Here is a 22,719-nt window from a genome sequence, read left to right as displayed (position 1 = left end):
CTGGAGCGCTCAGTGGGAAAGCGGTGTCTGTAGAGCTTGAAGTGTATGGAACGCTGATTCAGAAAACCTTGGCAGAGGATTGGATCACCGTCATAACGGGATGGCAAAAAGAGCTGGGCAGCTGGCGCTCCTTGGTCCGAAAGCTCATGTACTGAAGGCGGATTCTGCACTGTCTGAACAGGAGCAGACAAGGTGTCCAGACGAGATGAGATGGTATTGAGGCGCTGCATGAGAATGTCTTGTCTGTTTCTCTGGCGCTTCAGCTCCCTCCTCACTTCCTCCGTAGCAGGGTCAGGCTGACCAGCAGAGCTCATGGCCTGAGCGGACTGTCAGAGCCAGCGGACATGAGCCCACTGTGTCACCTGCCCGTCTATCCCTAAGGGTGTTGTCTAAGCCTATCCTCTGTTCTTCACAAGATACTCCTGAGGGTGGAGCTAGACTTTCCCAGAAGATACGCCAGGTCGCTGAGATAGACAAAGCACATAACAGCTGATCCGGGCAGATCAGATGGCAAGAGTGGCACAACCCGTGCTGCCAACTGACAGTACAGACAATAATGCACACAGGACACACCGGATGAAAGTAATGGATACAGGTGCAGGTCACACAAAGTAGGTAACCAGATGCAGGAACATAGCAGGAGCAAACACAGCTTGGGTCAGGTTCACACACAGGATGCAGGTATACTGGAAGCAACTGGGAGTGCAGGATCAACAAACAGGAACTCCAGGGAACAAGGACACCACAGCGGGAACACAGGAACCAGGACAGGGGACACAGGAACCAGGACAGGGGACACAGGAACCAGGACACAGGGGCACAGGACACAGGACACAGGAACCAGGACAGGGGATACAGGAACCAGGGCACAGGGGCACAGGAGCCAGGACACAGGAACCAGGGAAGGGGACACATGGACCAGTGAAGGGGACACAGGAACCAGGGCAGGGGATACAGGAACCAGGGCACAGGAACCAGGGAAGGGGACACAGGGACCAGGGAAGGGGACACAGGAACCAGGACAGAGGATACAGGAACCAGGACAGGGGACACAGGAACCAGGACACAGGGGCACAGGACACAGGAACCAGTGAAGGGGACACAGGAACCAGGGCAGGGGATACAGGAACCAGGGCACAGGAACCAGGGAAGGGGACACAGGGACCAGGGAAGGGGACACAGGAACCAGGACAGAGGATACAGGAACCAGGACAGGGGACACAGGAACCAGGACAGGGGACACAGGAACCAGGACACAGGGGCACAGGACACAGGAACCAGTGAAGGGGACACAGGAACCAGGGCAGGGGATACAGGAACCAGGGCACAGGAACCAGGGAAGGGGACACAGGGACCAGGGAAGGGGACACAGGAACCAGGACAGAGGATACAGGAACCAGGACAGGGGACACAGGAACCAGGACAGAGGACACAGAAACCAGGACACAGGGACACAGGAACCAGGACAGGGGACACAGGAACCAGGACACAGGAACCAGGGAAGGGGACACAGGGACCAGGGAAGGGGACACAGGAACCAGGGAAGGGGACACAGGAACCAGGACAGGGGACACAGGAACCAGGACAGGGGACACAGGAACCAGGGAAGGGGACACAGGAACCAGGGAAGGGGACACAGGAACCAGGACACAGGGACACAGGAACCAGGACAGGGGACACAGGAACCAGGACACAGGGGCACAGGAGCCAGGACACAGGAACCAGGACAGAGGATACAGGAACCAGGACAGGGGACACAGGAACCAGGACACAGAGGACACAGGAACCAGGGCAGGGGACACAGGAACCAGGACACAGGAACCAGGACAGAGGACACAGGAACCAGGACAGAGGACACAGGAACCAGGACACAGGGACACAGGAACCAGGACAGGGGACACAGGAACCAGGACAGGGGACACAGGAACCAGGACAGGGGACACAGGAACCAGGGAAGGGGACACAGGAACCAGGGAAGGGGACACAGGAACCAGGACACAGGGACACAGGAACCAGGACACAGGGGCACAGGAGCCAGGACACAGGAACCAGGGAAGGGGACACATGGACCAGTGAAGGGGACACAGGAACCAGGGAAGGGGACACAGGAACCAGGACAGGGGACACAGGAACCAGGACAGGGGACACAGGAACCAGGGAAGGGGACACAGGAACCAGGACACAGGGACACAGGAACCAGGACAGAGGACACAGGAACCAGGACAGGGGATACAGGAACCAGGACAGGGGATACAGGAACCAGGACACAGGAACCAGGACAGGGGACACAGGAACCAGGGAAGGGGACACAGGAACCAGGATACAGGAACCAGGACAGGGGACACAGGAACCAGGATACAGGAACCAGGACAGAGGACACAGGAACCAGGACAGGGGACACAGGAACCAGGACAGGGGACACAGGAACCAGGACAGGGGACACAGGAACCAGGGCAGGGGACACAGGAACCAGGGCAGGGGACACAGGAACCAGGACAGGGGACACAGGAACCAGGACACAGGAACCAGGGAAGGGGACACAGGAACCAGGACACAGGGACACAGGAACCAGGACAGGGGACACAGGAACCAGGACAGGGGACACAGAAACCAGGACACAGGGGCACAGGAGCCAGGACACAGGAACCAGGACACAGGAACCAGGGAAGGGGACACAGAAACCAGGACAGGGGACACAGGAACCAGGATACAGGAACCAGGACAGAGGACACAGGAACCAGGGAAGGGGACACAGAAACCAGGACACAGGAACCAGGACAGGGGACACAGAAACCAGGACACAGGAACCAGGACAGGGGACACAGGAACCAGGATACAGGAACCAGGACAGAGGACACAGGAACCAGGGAAGGGGACACAGAAACCAGGACACAGGAACCAGGACAGGGGACACAGGAACCAGGATACAGGAACCAGGACAGAGGACACAGGAACCAGGGCAGGGGACACAGGAACCAGGACAGGGGACACAGGAACCAGGACACAGGAACCAGGACACAGGGACACAGGAACCAGGACACAGGGACACAGGACACAGGGGACACAGGAACCAGGACACAGGGACACAGGAACCAGGACACAGGGACACAGGAGCCAGGATACAGGAACCAGGACAGGGGACACAGGAACCAGGACACAGGAACCAGGGAAGGGGACACAGGAACCAGGACACAGGGACACAGGAACCAGGACACAGGGACACAGGAACCAGGACAGGGGACACAGGAACCAGGGCAGGGGACACAGGAACCAGGGCAGGGGACACAGGAACCAGGGCAGGGGACACAGGAACCAGGGCAGGGGACACAGGAACCAGGACACAGGGACACAGGAACCAGGACACAGGGACACAGGAACCAGGACAGGGGACACAGAAACCAGGACACAGGGGCACAGGAGCCAGGACAGGGGACACAGAAACCAGGACACAGGGGCACAGGAGCCAGGACACAGGAACCAGGACACAGGAACCAGGGAAGGGGACACAGAAACCAGGACAGGGGACACAGGAACCAGGACAGGGGACACAGGAACCAGGACACAGGAACCAGGACACAGGGACACAGGAACCAGGACAGGGGACACAGGACACAGGGGACACAGGAACCAGGACAGGGGACACAGGAACCAGGACAGGGGACACAGGAACCAGGACACAGAGGACACAGGAACCAAGACAGAGAACACAGGAACCAGGACAGGGGACACAGGAACCAGGACAGGGGACACAGGAACCAGGACAGGGGACACAGGAACCAGGACAGGGGACACAGGAACCAGGACACAGGGACACAGGAACCAGGACAGGGGACACAGGAACCAGGACAGGGGACACAGGAACCAGGACAGGGGACACAGAAACCAGGACAGGGGACACAGGAACCAGGACAGGGGACACAGGAACCAGGACAGGGGACACAGGAACCAGGACAGGGGACACAGGAACCAGGACAGGGGACACAGGAACCAGGACAGGGGACAGAGGAACCAGGGCACAGGAACCAGGGAAGGGGACACAGGGACCAGGGAAGGGGACACAGGAACCAGGACAGGGGACACAGGAACCAGGACAGAGGATACAGGAACCAGGACAGGGGACACAGGAACCAGGACAGAGGATACAGGAACCAGGACAGGGGACACAGGAACCAGGACACAGGGACACAGGAACCAGGGCAGGGAACACAGGAACCAGGACAGAGGATACAGGAACCAGGACACAGGGACACAGGAACCAGGACAGGGGACACAGGAACCAGGACAGAGGATACAGGAACCAGGACACAGGGACACAGGAACCAGGGAAGGGGACACAGGAACCAGGACAGGGGACACAGGAACCAGGGAAGGGGACACAGGAACCAGGACAGGGGACACAGGAACCAGGGAAGGGGACACAGGAACCAGGATACAGGAACCAGGACACAGGAACCAGGACAGAGGGCACAGGAACCAGGACAGAGGACACAGGAACCAGGACACAGGGACACAGGAACCAGGACAGAGGACACAGGAACCAGGACAGAGGACACAGGAACCAGGACAGGGGATACAGGAACCAGGACAGGGGACACAGGAACCAGGGAAGGGGACACAGGAACCAGGACAGAGGACACAGGAACCAGGATACAGGAACCAGGACAGAGGACACAGGAACCAGGGAAGGGGACACAGGAACCAGGACACAGGGACACAGGAACCAGGACAGAGGACACAGGAACCAGGACAGGGGACACAGGAACCAGGACAGGGGACACAGGAACCAGGACAGGGGACACAGGAACCAGGGCAGGGGACACAGGAACCAGGACAGGGGACACAGGAACCAGGATACAGGAACCAGGACAGAGGACACAGGAACCAGGGAAGGGGACACAGGAACCAGGACACAGGGACACAGGAACCAGGACAGAGGACACAGGAACCAGGACAGGGGACACAGGAACCAGGACAGGGGACACAGAAACCAGGACAGGGGACACAGAAACCAGGACACAGGAGCCAGGACACAGGAACCAGGACACAGGAACCAGGGAAGGGGACACAGAAACCAGGACAGGGGACACAGGAACCAGGACAGGGGACACAGGAACCAGGATACAGGAACCAGGACAGGGGACACAGGAACCAGGATACAGGAACCAGGACAGGGGACACAGGAACCAGGATACAGGAACCAGGACAGGGGACACAGGAACCAGGACAGGGGACACAGGAACCAGGACACAGGGACACAGGAACCAGGACACAGGGACACAGGAACCAGGACAGGGGACACAGGAACCAGGACACAGGGACACAGGAACCAGGACAGGGGACACAGGAACCAGGATACAGGAACCAGGACAGGGGACACAGGAACCAGGACAGGGGACACAGGAACCAGGGCAGGGGACACAGGAACCAGGACACAGGGACACAGGAACCAGGACAGGGGACACAGGAACCAGGACAGGGGACACAGAAACCAGGACACAGGAACCAGGACAGGGGACACAGGAACCAGGACAGGGGACACAGGAGCCAGGACACAGGAACCAGGACACAGGAACCAGGGAAGGGGACACAGGAACCAGGACACAGGAACCAGGGAAGGGGACACAGAAACCAGGACAGGGGACACAGGAACCAGGACAGGGGACACAGGAACCAGGACACAGGAACCAGGACACAGGAACACAGGAACCAGGACAGGGGACACAGGACACAGGGGACACAGGAACCAGGACAGGGGACACAGGAACCAGGACACAGGGACACAGGAACCAGGACAGGGGACACAGGAACCAGGACAGGGGACACAGAAACCAGGACAGGGGACACAGGAACCAGGACAGGGGACACAGGAACCAGGACAGGGGACACAGGAACCAGGACACAGGAACCAGGACAGGGGACACAGAAACCAGGACAGGGGACACAGGAACCAGGACAGGGGACACAGGAACCAGGACAGGGGACACAGGAACCAGGACAGAGAACACAGGAACCAGGACACAGGAACCAGGACACAGGGACACGGGAAACAGGACAGGAGACACGGGAACCAGGACAGGGGACACAGGAACCAGGACAGGGGACACAGAAACCAGGACAGGGGACACAGGAAACAGGACAGGAGACACGGGAACCAGGACAGGGGACACAGGAACCAGGGCAGGGGACACAGGAACCAGGACAGGGGACACAGGAACCAGGGCAGGGGACACAGGAACCAGGACACAGGAACCAGGACAGGGGACACAGGAACCAGGGCAGGGGACACAGGAACCAGGACACAGGAACCAGGACAGGGGACACAGGAACCAGGGCAGGGGACACAGGAACCAGGATACAGGAACCAGGACAGGGGACACAGGAACCAGGACAGGGGACACAGAAACCAGGACAGGGGACACAGGAACCAGGGCAGGGGACACAGGAACCAGGACAGGGGACACAGAAACCAGGACACAGGGGCACAGGACAGGGGACACAGGAACCAGGACAGGAGACACGGGAACCAGGACAGGGAACACAGGAACCAGGGCAGGGGACACAGGAACCAGGACACAGGAACCAGGACAGGGGACACAGGAACCAGGGCAGGGGACACAGGAACCAGGATACAGGAACCAGGACAGGGGACACAGGAACCAGGACACAGGGACACAGGAACCAGGACACAGGGGACACAGGAACCAGGACAGAGGACACGGGAACCAGGACAGGGAACACAGGAACCAGGACAGGGGACACAGAAACCAGGACAGGGGATACAGGAACCAGGACAGGAGACACAGGAACCAGGACAGAGGATACAGGAACCAGGACAGGGGACACAGGAACCAGGACAGGAGACACGGGAACCAGGGCAGGGAACACGGGAACCAGGATACAGGAACCAGGACAGGGGACACAGGAACCAGGACAGGAGACACGGGAACCAGGGCAGGGAACACAGGAACCAGGACACAGGGACACAGGAACACTTATGCAGAACAAATGCGCAAACACGTTTGCAGGACCAAAGGACCTTGCCGCTCAGAAAGAGCACATGGAGCAGTGATTTCCTATGGACGTTTTAATAACGTAGTAATAACGTAAGTCTTCTATGTACGTTGCATGTACAGAGCTTATACACCAACATTCCTCAAAATGAAGGTATGGCTTGTGTTAGAGAGCAGCTCTGCAAGAACGCAATGTTGGACAATAAGATGATTGGTTTCTTGATGGGACTCCTGGACCTCGTTCTATCCAAAAATTATTTCAGGTTCGATGACGAATATTTCTTACAGCGGTATGGAGTTTCCATGGGCTCATCGGTGGCTCCTAGCCTTGCTAATATTTTTATGCATAATTTTGAAGAATTATTCGTAGTGAATAACTTGCGAGAATCATCCACGTGGATGCGCTATGTGGACGATGTCTGCTTGTTATGGACAGAAAGTGAACAGAGGCTGATAGTTTGTCAACGGTATTAATTCATGTCATCCATCTATTAAGTTTTCGTTGGAGTATGATAAGGATGTCATTCACTTTCTAGACGTCGAGGTTAGACGGAAAAACAATGAATTTGAGACTACACTCTACTCTAAACCTACTGATAAAAATAACATGCTACATAGAACTAGTCAACACGCTCCGTATGTGTTCCAAAGTTTGCCCAAATCCCAATATGTTAGAGCTAAGAGGATTTCTAGCTCCTTAGGGGAATATAACAAAAATGCAAGAAAATTAACTAAAAAATTAATAGAGAGGGGCTATAAGAAGTATGATCTTGAGAAGACTTGCAGGGAGGTAGGTCAGATGAGTAGGAGTGAAGTACGAAAACGTAAGAAAAAGAAAGAAAAAAAAGGAAACTAAAATGATGTACAGTATGACCTATGATAGACATTGCAGACTTATTAGACAATCGGTGTAAAACATTGGGACTTACTGAGTAGTGATCCCAAGTATGGGTCCCTATTCTGAGAGAAACCCATTTTTGGCAATAGGAAAAATAAATCCTTGGTGAATAAACTAGTCAGAAGTGACATCAGGAAACGTAAAAAGAGCAGACAGACATTCATGGCGGCTACTAGGAAGGGTACCATTGCATGTATGAAGTGCCAACATTGTAATAGCATAATTTAAGGTGGTGAGTTATCCCACCCCACAAAAGGCAAAAAATACTGTATTAAGGGTTTTCATACATGCAATGATACTAATGTGATCTATTTACTCAAGTGCCCTTGCGGCATGGGGTATATCGGTCAAAATAGCAGACAGATCAAGGTTCGTTTAAACGAACAAAAATCGGCCATCAGAAGGTTTAGTACAGTGAAGGACAAGAAGGAGGAAGGAAAGGGTGAGTTTGGCGAGACTACAGTCGCACGCCATTTTTTTGAATACAGACACAATATTTGTGACTTAAGGTGGCAAGTTATAGAACAGCTTGAGGTTAGTAACAGTAGCGAGGAGAACCGAAGACGGTTACTCCAACGTGAAGCATATTGCATCACAGAGCTTGAGACATTAAGTCCGAAAGGACTTAATGAAACTTGTAGTTTTCGAGTATTTCTATAAATGTATTATATAATGGTTCTCCTTCAGAAAGGATCATGCGAGCGATATATGAATTGCTAAAATGAATTGCTATATAATAATGGTATGTGTTATAAAGAGTTAATGCTTTTTCTCATATATTGAACTCCCACCCGCTACGTCCTTGCACATGAGGAAGGAGGAGCTTATCCTCCGAAACGTCCGCAGGACAACAGGTGGAGGCTGGGTGAATGTAACAGCCTTGTGAGCATTGTTTGTACCAGCACCCTGAATAAAAAAAGATGTGGATCTATGACCAGACCTCGGGGATTCCTTTTCTTAAAGAGTCCAGAGATACAAAGGACGGCTGTCCGGACAGGCTAAGGTACAGGTGTATACACACCAAGTTTTTTTCTCACTACTATTTCTGAGCTATGGATGTCGGACTCATCTTTTCTCATTTAGATATCGTGCGCAGACTGTCGGGTGTCGATTTCTCCGTGGAGGGGCCGGCTTCTGGGGGAGACCTGCAAAATGAGGTAACCGCGGCTCCAACGGGGATCGGGCGGGCTCTTCCCTCTTTTCTCAGGTGACAGGTTCCCTTTAAATGGCTAAGCCACAGGTTCAGAGTTCTCAGGAACGCACCCACTCTAGTGGCTAGATGTATACTACATGCAGAGGAACAGGCAGCTTGACCCAAAGACCTGAAGGAGTAATGGCGGTGATGGAACGCACGGCGACTGGAACACCCGACCGTTACTCACACTGCTGTATAGAGAAGTTTCTGTCACTGTCCTCCTGCACGGCTCTGTGATTCCCGCTTCTCATTGGTCCATGCTGAACACACACCCCCTTCCCCATTGCTCTCATGTGACCACACAGACCTCTGACAGCAGCCCTGCTTCTCTATTCTAGCCTGTTGTACAGTAACATATATCACATATCCAGCTGCTGCTGCAGTGTTATCAGGGTTATACAGTTACTATACATTATATACCACATGCTGCTATACTGTACAGTAACTTATATATCACATATCCAGCTGCTGCTGTGTTATCAGGGTTATACAGTTACTATACATTATATACCACATGCTGATTGCTATACTGTACAGTAACTTATATATCACATATCCAGCTGCTGTGTTATCAGGGTTATACAGTTACTATACATTATATACCACATGCTGCTATACTGTACAGTAACTTATATATCACATATCCAGCTGCTGCTGTGTTATCAGGGTTATACAGTTACTATACATTATATACCACATGCTGCTATACTGTACAGTAACTTATATATCACATATCCAGCTGCTGTGTTATCAGGGTTATACAGTTACTATACATTATATACCACATGCTGCTATACTGTACAGTAACTTATATATCACATATCCAGCTGCTGCTGTGTTATCAGGGTTATACAGTTACTATACATTATACACCACATGCTGATACTATACTGTACAGTAACTTATATATCACATATCCAGCTGCTGTGTTATCAGGGTTATACAGTTACTATACATTATATACCACATGCTGATTGCTATACTGTACAGTAACTTATATATCACATATCCAGCTGCTGTGTTATCAGGGTTATACAGTTACTATACATTATATACCACATGCTGATTGCTATACTGTACAGTAACTTATATATCACATATCCAGCTGCTGTGTTATCAGGGTTATACAGTTACTATACATTATACACCACATGCTGCTATACTGTACAGTAACTTATATATCACATATCCAGCTGCTGTGTTATCAGGGTTATACAGTTACTATACATCATACACCACATGCTGATTGCTATACTGTACAGTAACTTATATATCACATATCCAGCTGCTGTGTTATCAGGGTTATACAGTTACTATACATTATATACCACATGCTGATTGCTATACTGTACAGTAACTTATATATCACATATCCAGCTGCTGTGTTATCAGGGTTATACAGTTACTATACATTATACACCACATGCTGATTGCTATACTGTACAGTAACATATATCACATATCCAGCTGCTGTGTTATCAGGGTTATACAGTTACTATACATTATACACCACATGCTGCTATACTGTACAGTAACTTATATATCACATATCCAGCTGCTGTGTTATCAGGGTTATACAGTTACTATACATTATATACCACATGCTGCTATACTGTACAGTAACTTATATATCACATATCCAGCTGCAGTGTTATCAGGGTTATACAGTTACTATACATTATATACCACATGCTGCTATACTGTACAGTAACTTATATATCACATATCCAGCTGCTGTGTTATCAGGGTTATACAGTGACTATACATTATACACCACATGCTGCTATACTGTACAGGAACTTATATATCACATATCCAGCTGTTGTGTTATCAGGGTTATACAGTTACTATACATTATATACCACATGCTGCTATACTGTACAGTAACTTATATATCACATATCCAGCTGCTGTGTTATCCGGGTTACACAGTTACTATACATTATACACCACATGCTGATTGCTATACTGTACAGTAACTTATATATCACATATCCAGCTGCTGTGTTATCAGGGTTATACAGTTACTATACATTATATAGTACATGCTGCTATACTGTACAGTAACTTACATATCACATATCCAGCTGCTGTGTTATCCAGGTTATACAGTTACTATACATTATATACCACATGCTGCTATACTGTACAGTAACTTATATATCACATATCCAGCCGCTGTGTTATCAGGGTTATACAGTTACTATACATTATACACCACATGCTGCTATACTGTACAGTAACTTATATATCACATATCCAGCTGCTGTGTTATCCGGGTTATACAGTTACTATACATTATATACCACATGCTGCTATACTGTACAGTAACTTATATATCACATATCCAGCTGCTGTGTTATCAGGGTTATACAGTTACTATACATTATTCACCACATGCTGATTGCTATACTGTACAGTAACTTATATATCACATATCCAGCTGCAGTGTTATCAGTGTTATACAGTTACTATACATTATATACCACATGCTGCTATACTGTACAGTAACTTATATATCACATATCCAGCTGCTGCTGTGTTATCAGGGTTATACAGTTACTATACATTATACACCACATGCTGCTATACTGTACAGTAACTTATATATCACATATCCAGCTGCTGCAGTGTTATCAGGGTTATACAGTTACTATACATTATACACCACATGCTGCTATACAGTACAGTAATATATATATATCACATATCCAGCTGCAGTGTTATCAGTGTTATACAGTTACTGTACATTTGGATTACAAGCATGATGGGGTGGTGGTACATTTATGGGTAAAGGGCTACAGCTCTTGTCTCTGCTCCTGTGAGGAGGACATATAATCTGCCCCCCAGTCGGCCCAGTAGTGGGGGGGGGTGTTAGGTGGAGGGCGCAGTCCACAGCTGGATTATGTAAAATAAGGCATGTCGGAAGTCTCCCTCACAGTTACAAGTGCATTCAAAGGGGGGTTTGGGTGAGCACAGCCCTTAAAGTGGGAAATAGGAATCGTTGCAGCATTGGCAGAGCCCCCTACAATCAGCACGAGCACTCTAATTACACGAGACATCAGCACAGGCAAGATCCAGATACAGGCAGGCTCATCTCCATTTACTGATCACTCACCAGACACTGTCAGACACCATCGGAACGAGAACAAGACTGACGAGAAGTCCGGCCAGATTTACCAGCGTCTCCTGTAGAGATACCAGAAGCAGACGTTACATCCGGTATAGTGGAACGGGGAAGGGTCATGTAAGAGGAGGCGGAGCGTCATGTAAGAGAAGGCGGAGCGGGGAGGGTCATGTAAGAGGAGGCGGAGCGTCATGTAAGAGAAGGCGGAGTGGGGGAGGGTCATGTAAGAGGAGGCGGAGCGGGTGACGGACATGTAAGAGGAGGCGGAGTGGGGAAGGTCATGTAAGAGGAGGCGGAGCAGGGGAGGGACATGTACGAGAACACGGAGTGGGGGAGTGATATGTAAGAGAAGACGGAGCAAGGGGAAGGGTCATGTCAGGGGAGGTGGAGTGGGGGAGGGAAATGTACGAGAACACGGAGCGGGGGAGGATCATGTAAGAGGAGGCGGAGCGGGGGAGGGAAATGTACGAGAACACGGAGTGGGGGAGTGATATGTAAGAGAAGACGGAGCAAGGGGAAGGGTCATGTCAGAGGAGGTGGAGTGGGGGAGGGAAATGTACGAGAACACGGAACGGGGGAGGATCATGTAAGAGGAGGCGGAGCGGGGGAGGGAAATGTACGAGAACACGGAGTGGGGGAGTGATATGTAAGAGAAGACGGAGCAAGGGGAAGGGTCATGTCAGGGGAGGTGGAGTGGGGGAGGGAAATGTACGAGAACACGGAGCGGGGGAGGATCATGTAAGAGGAGGCGGAGCGGGGGAGGGAAATGTACGAGAACACGGAGTGGGGGAGTGATATGTAAGAGAAGACGGAGCAAGGGGAAGGGTCATGTCAGGGGAGGTGGAGTGGGGGAGGGAAATGTACGAGAACACGGAGCAGGGGAGGATCATGTAAGAGGAGGCGGAGTGGGGGAGGGAAATGTACGAGAACACGGAGTGGGGGAGGGTCATGTAAGCGGAGGCAGAGAAGGTGAGGGTCATGTGAGAGGAGCAGTAGAAAGAGGGTCATGTAATAGGAGGCAGGGGGTGTCATGTAACAGGAGGGCGGAGTTCCTGTAATAGGAGGCGGGGAGGTTTCATGTAATTGGAGGCCGAAGGGGATTCATGTAATTGGAAGCCGAGGGGGGTCATGTAATAGGAGGCCGGAGGGGGGGTTCCTGTAATAGGAGGCGGGGGGGGGGGGGGGGTTCATGTAATAGGAGGCCGAGGGGGGAGAGGGTCACTTAATAGGAGACCGAGGAGGGGGGGGGGGGTCATGTAATTGGAGTTAGAGGGGGGGGGTTCATGTAATAGGAGGCTGGGGGGGGGGGGGGGGGTTCCTGTAATAGGAGGCGGGGGGGGGGTCATGTAATAGGAGGCCGAGGGGGAGAGGGTCACTTAATAGGAGACCGAGGAGGGGGGGGGGGGGTCATGTAATTGGAGTTAGAGGGGGGGGGGGGGTTTCATGTAATAGGAGGCTGGGGGGGGGATTCATGTAATAGGAGTCTGAGCACTGACCTGGCTCCCATCCTTCGCACACACATCAGCCATGTTGTCTCTTCTGGCTTGGTGTACAGTGAGTGCCGCACGTGTTGCCCCCCCTGCTACTCCCACAATGCACTGTAGGGAATACATATTACAATGCAATGTATAAATCCAGGCAGGAGAAGGCAGTAGGCATGATACATAATAGGGGGGAGGGTCACCTTAAATATTCCAGCGGTGCACACCGTAGCAGTGAAGCAAGATGGGAAAACTGGAGCCAAGATCTCCATGAATATCGCCACATCATTTAACACATCAGCAAAGAGTCTGCAACCAAAGAGAAGTAAAGGCAATAGTGTTCACCCACAATGCACCTGGAGCACCATCTCTACTGAACACCAGGGGACGCCATCCTACAGAGCACCATCAATCACAGCAGCCGAGGGCCTCCGGACCCCAGCTGTACCACACCATCCTGAAATTTGCCAGTTACCTCCATCGCTTGGCATCGCAGTCCAGACGGCTCCTGAAACAAGACATTACTCACAGTCACCTCATAGGTACAACAGCAACTGCTCAGTCTGAACAGTGTCCTACCCCTTCATCCAGGCGAAGAGAATGCGTCCAACCATCCCAGTGCCATCTATACAGGTGGAAGAGGACTGGTTAGTGGAGAACAACTGAGAGGAGTAAGAGACAGAGAAGAGGAGGAGGAAGAGGAGGAGGAAAAGAAGGAGAAGTGGGGGAGGAGGAGAGAAGGAGACAAGGAGAGAGGAGGAGAAGAGAAGGAAAAGTGGAGAAGGAGGAGAAAAGGAGGAGGGGGAAAGAAGAGAAGGAAGTGTAAAGAAGGAGGAGAAGAGTGGAGGAAGGAGGAGGAGGGGAGAAGGGAGGAGGAGAAAAGGTGGCCGGAGGAGGGGAGAGCAGGGCAGAAGAGAAGAAGGATAGAAGGAGGAGAGAAGAGAAGGAGGAAGAAAAGGATGAAGAGGAGGATGAGGAGGGAAGGAGAGAGGAGGAAAGGAGGCCGGAAGAGGAGAGGAGGAGGAGGAGGAGGAGGAAGAGAACTAAAAGCAGCAGAGAGGAGGAGAGGACAAGGAACAGACAAACCTCGAAGGATCCAGGTAACTGTGGCGGCTGTAACCGAGGCAGAACTATCACCTACGCCCGATCCACGGAGAAGAGCATGAGTGGCAAGAGAGCCTGTCACACTGCTCGAGAAGGCCTGTGGGTCAACAAGGTCAGAGGTCATCAGGTCATACTGCATCCAGATGACACATATATCATCTGTAACTCCACAACAGTCACATGCACATATGACAATTACATCACCACTCACCTGCAAGGTGTCCCAAAGCTGGTACTCAAGGTAATCTTCGCTGACACTGTCCGGAAAACCATGAGGGAGGAACAGACTCTGGAGAGAAGAGAACATTGGTGCAGCTCACGTGACCCAGCTTCCCCATATACGTTTTTAGTTTTATTTCTTTGTTATTTCTCTTCAGCTCTGTGTAAGCATGTGGACCACCATCATGTGTGTATATGAGGAGCGGCACTGTCCTGTGTATGTATATAAGGAGCAGCACCATCATGTGTGTGTATATGAGGAGTGGCACCGTCCTGTGTATGTATATGAGGAGCAGCACTGTCCTGTGTATGTATATGAGGAGCAGCACTGTCCTGTGTATGTATATGAGGAGCACCGTCCTGTGTATGTATATGAGGAGCGGCACCGTCCTGTGTATGTATATAAGGAGCAGCACCATCATGTGTGTGTATATGAGGAGCAGCACCGTCCTGTGTATGTATATGAGGAGCAGCACCGTCCTGTGTATGTATATGAGGAGCAGCACTGTCCTGTGTATGTATATGAGGAGCAGCACTGTTCTGTGTATGTATATGAGGAGCAGCACCGTCCTGTGTATGTATATGAGGAGCAGCACTGTCCTGTGTATGTATATGAGGAGCAGCACTGTTCTGTGTATGTATATGAGGAGCAGCACCGTCCTGTGTATGTATATGAGGAGCAGCACTGTCCTGTGTATGTATATGAGGAGCAGCACTGTCCTGTGTATGTATATGAGGAGCACCGTCCTGTGTATGTATATAAGGAGCAGCACTGTCCTGTGTATGTATATAAGGAGCAGCACTGTCCTGTGTATGTATATAAGGAGCAGCACTGTCCTGTGTATGTATATGAGGAGCACTGTACTGTGTATGTATATGAGGAGCAGCACTGTCCTGTGTATGTATATAGGGAGCAGCACTGTCCTGTGTATGTATATGAGGAGCAGCACTGTCCTGTGTATGTATATGAGGAGCACCGTCCTGTGTATGTATATAAGGAGCAGCACTGTCCTGTGTATGTATATGAGGAGCAGCACCGTCCTGTGTATGTATATAAGGAGCAGCACTGTCCTGTGTATGTATATGAGGAGCACTGTACTGTGTATGTCTATGAGGAGCAGCACTGTCCTGTGTATGTATATAGGGAGCAGCACTGTCCTGTGTATGTATATGAGGAGTGGCACCGTCCTGTGTATGTATATGAGGAGCGGCACTGTCCTGTGTATGTATATGAGGAGCGGCACTGTCCTGTGTATGTATATGAGGAGCGGCACTGTCCTGTGTATGTATATAAGGAGCAGCACCATCATGTGTGTGTATATGAGAAGTGGCACCGTCCTGTGTATGTATATGAGGAGCAGCACTGTCCTGTGTATGTATATGAGGAGCGGCACCGTCCTGTGTATGTATATGAGGAGTGGCACCGTCCTGTGTATGTATATGAGGAGCGGCACCGTCCTGTGTATGTATATGAGGAGCAGCACCGTCCTGTGTATGTATATGAGGAGCGGCACTGTCCTGTGTATGTATATAAGGAGCAGCACCATCATGTGTGTGTATATGAGGAGTGGCACCGTCCTGTGTATGTATATGAGGAGCAGCACTGTCCTGTGTATGTATATGAGGAGCGGCACCGTCCTGTGTATGTATATGAGGAGCAGCACTGTCCTGTGTATGTAAATAAGGAGCAGCACTGTCCTGTGTATGTATATAAGGAGCAGCACTGTCCTGTGTGCGTATATGAGGAGCAGTACGTCCTGTGTATGTATATGAGGAGCAGCACCGTCCTGTGTATGTATATGAGGAGTGGCACCGTCCTGTGTATGTATATGAGGAGCAGCACTGTCCTGTGTATGTATATGAGGAGCAGCACTGTCCTGTGTGCGTATTTGAGGAGCGGCACTGTCCTGTGTATGTATATAAGGAGCAGCACTGTCCTGTGTATGTATATGAGGAGCAGCACTGTCCTGTGTATGTATATGAGGAGCAGCACTGTCCTGTGTATGTATATAAGGAGCAGCACTGTCCTGTGTATGTATATGAGGAGTGGCACCGTCCTGTGTATGTATATGAGGAGCAGCACTGTCCTGTGTATGTATATGAGGAGCAGCACTGTCCTGTGTATGTATATAAGGAGCAGCACTGTCCTGTGTATGTATATGAGGAGTGGCACCGTCCTGTGTATGTATATGAGGAGCAGCACTGTCCTGTGTATATATATGAGGAGCAGCACTGTCCTGTGTATATATATGAGGAGCGGCACTGTCCTGTGTATGTATATAAGGAGCAGCACTGTCCTGTGTATGTATATGAGGAGCAGCACTGTCCTGTGTATGTATATAAGGAGCAGCACTGTCCTGTGTATGTATATGAGGAGTGGCACCGTCCTGTGTATGTATATGAGGAGCAGCACTGTCCTGAAATATACTCGGAGCAAATTGGTGAAGAGTATATATGTGGGTGCATTGGCACTCTATAAATAGTTAATATTCTAAAGTGGTATGGTCCAGATCCTTTTCACACTCCCTACGCATCATAATGGTTACAACCTAGACAGGTATTTCTTACAGGTAAGAAATTTGTTGGCAGTATCTGGGTAAAAAACGGTAAGTATCATCATGATTGGCCAGATACCTTGGATGACGTCAGCAAACCGGTTTATAAAAATTTGATGCGAACAACCGTTATTGACAGTTTCTTCAAGATACAGAAGAAATCACCTGCGCTTCTCTGCTCTCTATTTGTTCCTGCGTCATGGAGGACCTTTATTATAAGGTTTTGACCAAGGCCTCGGGCATCGGAGGGGAGAATTGGCTTCGTACCTGTCTACAGCTTTCTGAAGATGTAGAAGATGGGATCGAGGCTGGAGTCGGTGCTGGCTTCACTTCGATGGTCGGTTCCGGTGGTGTTTCTTCAGCCATGACTGTGCCGGGCAATGACGCGGTTTCCCGGGGACCTGTTGCAGATGTCACTACCGGTGCGACGGGATCTGATGTCGCGATGTCCGGAGGCGGAGGTAGCTTCGTCATCCGACACAGATCTGGAGGCAGGCTCAGGAGTACAAGGAAGTTGTCGTCGCCGGCTGCTGCTTCATCGATTGGGAGCCGTACCGGACGGGCAAAAAAGAGGCCGAGGAGGGCGGTGAAGAATGCTGATCCTGTCGCTACTGCGGACAAGCAGGGAGCCTCTGGGGCAGTTGCTTCGGGTGAGTCGGGTGCTGTTTGCGCCCCCCCGGTGGTGCCAGTATTGTCTGTAAATGCTGGGCAGGGTGTTGGTATTGACCCGGATCTGTTGTCCGGTGTGGCTACCCTGTTGAAATTGCTTGGAAGGCGTGATGATGTTAGCCATACCGTGTCTAATCCTTCCCCTACAGTTGTTTCTCCCTCATTTGGTGATGCTTGGGTTCCTGATGCTGTGGATGAAGGGATGCCTGTTTTGGATCACTGTGGTTCGTTTGCTGATCGTACGAACGCGTCAGTTTTACCGTCTGTTAAGCCTGGTGTGCCTGATGTGTGCATGAAGGAAGTATTGCCCTGTACTGTGTCTCCATTAGGTTTTCATTTGCCACAATCTATTACAGAAAAGATATGGAAGCTCGACTATATTGATGTTTTCTCTTTACTGCCTCTGAATAAGGAACGTAAAGAGACTGATAAAGACGATGATAAGAGGAAGCCCCCTGTTTATAAGTCCTTTTATAACTGGTTGCAGGCGTTTTGTGTGTATGCTACAGTGTTAAGTGAAAGGCAGCCTCTTATTGCTGCATCCTTGTTTCACCATGTTGATATTATTTTGGAGGCTTATCGTAGCTTCGGTGGTAATGCTTGGCTTTTGTACGATGAAATGTTTAGACAAAAGCTATCTGTTTATCCGAATTTAAAATGGGGCCAGAAAGATGTCGGTCTTTGGATTCAACTTATGATGCCTCAAAAGGTCTCGTGCGTTGCCTCCTTCGAATGTTCCTATGCAGTCCTTTCGGAAAGGACTTTGCTTTGCTTTTAATGAATCCTTTTGCAAATGGGGTCATTCCTGCAAATACAAGCACGAATGTGCGCATTGTTCCGGACCTCACCCAGTGTCCCGTTGCTTTAAGAAAGTGGGTCATGGCGGACAATCCTCCACGTTTAATAGAGACCCGCTTTCAAAAGGCCCAGACTCCAGTGATGCTGGAAAAAATGCTTCCTTGGTTAGATCGTTGCACAAACAGGTGGATGGCTGATTTATTGTGTTTTGGTTTTTCTTATGGTTTCCCAGTCCCCGGTTATGACGGTACCGGTTGTTCGGTGAGTAACAATCATACTTCTGTTATGTCCAATTCTGCCGAAGTTGATAGTAAATTGTCTGTGGAATTGGTCGCCGGTCGGATTGACGGACCCTTTGTTCGTCCACCTTTTGCTGATTTTCGCATTTCCCCATTGGGCCTTGTGCCCAAGAAGGAACCTTTTCGTTTTCGTCTGATTCATAATTTGTCGTATCCTATTGGTTCTTCGCTTAATGACTCGGTTGATCCATCGTTAGTATCAGTTAAATATAGTTCCTTCGAATCGGCTCTTGATTTAATTCGTTCTTGTGGTCCTCATGCTCTGTTGGCAAAAGCTGATGTTGAGTCGGCTTTCCGACTCCTTCCGATTTCTCCTTCTGGATTTAACTCTTTGGGTTTTATATGGAGGGGAAGTTATTATTTTGATAAAGCTTTACCTATGGGTTTTTGTATGTCTTGCTGTTATTTTGAAACCTTTTCCAGTTTCTTAGAATGGGTCTTGATGTCTTCAACTGGTCTGTCTTCCTGCTGTCATTATCTGGATGACTTCTTATTTGTAGGTCGTGCTCATTCTGGCGAATGCGGTTACCTTCTAGATGCGTTTTTTCGTATTTGTGCTGAATTTGGTGTCCCGTTGGCATTGAATAAAACGGTGTTGCCTTGTACTTGCTTGGAATATTTGGGCGTCCTTGTGGATACTGATAAAATGGAGTTTTCTTTGCCTCATGATAAGATTGTTAGAATTTTGGATTTGCTATCCTCCTTTTTGGGGAGGAAGAAAGTTCGCTTGAGAGAACTTCAGAGTTTATTGGGTTCTTTGGTTTTTGCTATCCGTGTGATTCCCATGGGTAAAGTGTTTTGCAGACGTCTATATTCTGCTACCAGAGGTTTGAATTCTCCTAGGGCTCATATTCGTTTGACTGCCGATCTTAAAGCTGATTTGCGTCTGTGGGAAAATTTCTTGTCTGACTTTAGCGGCAGGTCTGTTTGGCAGAAAGATTTCATTGAAATAGGTGCCTTGGACTTACATACCGACGCAGCTGGGAGTCGTGGTTTTGGTGCCTATTGGAATGGTCATTGGTGTGCTGGGAGTTGGTCTGAATCTTGGACTCAATCTGGCGTATTATCTAATATTGTCCTTTTAGAATTGTTCCCTGTAGTGGTGGCTTTGACTTTATGGGGTCCTGCGTTTAAGGATAGGAGGTTGTTAGTTCACACTGACAATAAAGGTGTGTTATATGCTATTAACTGTTTATCGTCGAAATCTGATTTGGTTGTGAATCTTGAGACACTTAGTTTTGTTGTGTTTTCGTCTTAATGTTTGGTTGAAAGCGAAATATGTTCCGGGCGTTCAGAATGTCATTGCCGATTCTTTGTCTCGTTTTCAGATGGCGCGTTTTCGTGCTCTGGCTCCAGCGGCAGATCTCGTGGGGTCCCCTTGTCCACCCGAATTATGGAACGTGATTTGGGCTTGATTAGCGAGATGATTAGAAGATCGTTGTCTACACTTACCTGGAGATCCTACGCTGCTGCATGGTTTCACTGGTGTTCCTTTTGTCATGCTTCTAATATTTCGGTTCTTTATTCTTCCCCTTTTGTTTATTTATTATTTTTATCAGATTTGTTGTCTTCTGGTCTGTCCATGTCTGTCCTATCGAAGGTTGTTTCTGGTATCTCATATTTTCAGAGGTGGTTGTCAATTCCTCCTATGTCTTTGTGCTTCGCTGTTAAACAATGGCTTAAAGGTTTGAAATTGTCTCGTAGGGCGGCTCCTGATAGTAGGCGTCCGGTGACTTACCCCCTTTTGGTTAGCTTGGGTCAGGTTTGTTTGTCAGTTTGTGTTTCTCCTTTCGAAGTGACTTTATTTAAGGTTGCCTTTTCTTTGGCCTTTTTCGGTGCTTTCCGCATTGGTGAATTAGTGGCTGATAGGGTTGGTTCTGTTTCTGCGTTGGGTTTACAGGACATTTTTGTTTCTAAGACTTGCGTTCGTTTATTTCTCCGTCGTTCTAAGACGGATAGGTTTGCCCGCGGTGTTACTATTTTGCTCAGGGTGATTCCTGGTAGTCCTGTTCTTTCAGTTTTGGATTATTTGTTGGTCCGTCCGGGAGTCGGCGGCTCCTTTTTGGTTCATGAGGATGGTTCTTCTTTGTCTAGATTTCAATTTGTCTCTGTCTTCCGTAAATGTTTGATTACATTGGGTATAGACTTGTCTGTTTTTTCCGCGCATTCATTTAGAATTGGGGCCGCGACTGAAGCTTTTAGATTAGGGCTCCCCCCGTCTAGGATTAAGCAATTGGGTAGGTGGAAATCTGATAGGTATCGTTTGTATGTTAGGCCTCATTTGTGTCTTTGATTTTGTTTCAGGTCGCGGTCCCGTCATTGTCTGGATTCTCGGACATTCCTTCACCTACTGGGCCCATAGGAGGGTACGTTACAGAATTTATACCACAAATTTGGGACTTAGTGATGTAATAATTTATTGGGCGGGTGTTCGGGGTTTAAGATGGGGTCAGTTAATGGACTTGTTCGATGGGGTCTGTAGGGTTTGGCCTTCGCCTGATATCATTGTCATCCATGCTGGTGGTAATGATATTGGTCGTATGCGATCTGATTTTTTGTTCAGTGAGTTTAAGATGACGTTTAGGGTGTTGGCCGTTTTATATCCTGCCTCTGTTCTCTGTTTTTCAGAGATAGTGCCCAGATTAGTATGGTCCTTTTCGGATTATGTCTATCTCAACACTTTTAGGCGTCGCCTGAATAGAGGCATGGCCAACTTTATGAGATCCTTCGGCGGTATTTCGTACCGCCATATTGATCTAGAGGGTTTTTTACCGGGCCTATATCGTGATGATGGCGTTCATTTATCGGATATAGGTCTGGATCTTTTTAATGTGGGCCTTCAAAATATTGTGGAGCTGGCCGCGGCTCGTCTGGGCTCATGCCTGGCTGCGACGGCATTTGTGGGTGGGTCGTCCCGACATGTTTGATAGGGGCGGACAGTCATATTGTGATATTATATGGATAAGTTATAGGTTAATGGATCTATTTATTTTAGGTGTTCATGGATATTATATAAGGATTTCTATGGTTTCTGTTTTATTTATTTACTGGTTAAGTAATAGAGAAAATGCCATTTGCACCCACATAAAATATACTCGGAGCAAATTGGTGAAGAGTATATATGTGGGTGCATTGGCACTCTATAAATAGTTAATATTCTAAAGTGGTATGGTCCAGATCCTTTTCACACTCCCTACGCATCATAATGGTTACTACCTAGACAGGTATTTCTTACAGGTAAGAAATTCGTTGGCAGTATCTGGGTAAAAAACGGTAAGTATCATCATGATTGGCCAGAAACCTTGGATGACGTCGGCAAACCGGTTTATAAAAATTTGATGCGAACAACCGTTATTGACAGTTT

At 49.5% G+C, this 22,719-nt stretch overlaps 1 protein-coding gene across 2 annotated transcripts in view; it reads right to left on the bottom strand.

Moving 5' to 3' along the window:
* RUSF1 (RUS family member 1) overlaps nt 1–22,719 on the bottom strand; it is a 48,143-nt gene that overhangs the window by 19,290 nt on the left and 6,134 nt on the right. Inside the window, exons 3-9 of one of the 2 annotated variants that reach the window (XM_069984773.1) lie at nt 15,027–15,104; nt 14,798–14,912; nt 14,291–14,336; nt 14,187–14,219; nt 13,915–14,020; nt 13,727–13,828; nt 12,222–12,292 (exon numbers count right to left, since the gene is read on the bottom strand). In XM_069984773.1, coding sequence (XP_069840874.1) covers nt 12,222–12,292; nt 13,727–13,828; nt 13,915–14,020; nt 14,187–14,219; nt 14,291–14,336; nt 14,798–14,912; nt 15,027–15,104 — 551 coding nt within the window. The remainder of the gene's footprint in view (nt 1–12,221; nt 12,293–13,726; nt 13,829–13,914; nt 14,021–14,186; nt 14,220–14,290; nt 14,337–14,797; nt 14,913–15,026; nt 15,105–22,719) is intronic. The other variant, XM_069984774.1, reaches the window with a different exon arrangement.

Source organism: Dendropsophus ebraccatus, chromosome 9, assembly GCF_027789765.1.
Source record: "Dendropsophus ebraccatus isolate aDenEbr1 chromosome 9, aDenEbr1.pat, whole genome shotgun sequence".
NCBI classification, from domain to species: domain Eukaryota; kingdom Metazoa; phylum Chordata; class Amphibia; order Anura; family Hylidae; genus Dendropsophus; species Dendropsophus ebraccatus.
This window is presented reverse-complemented; position numbering and strand designations above follow the sequence as displayed.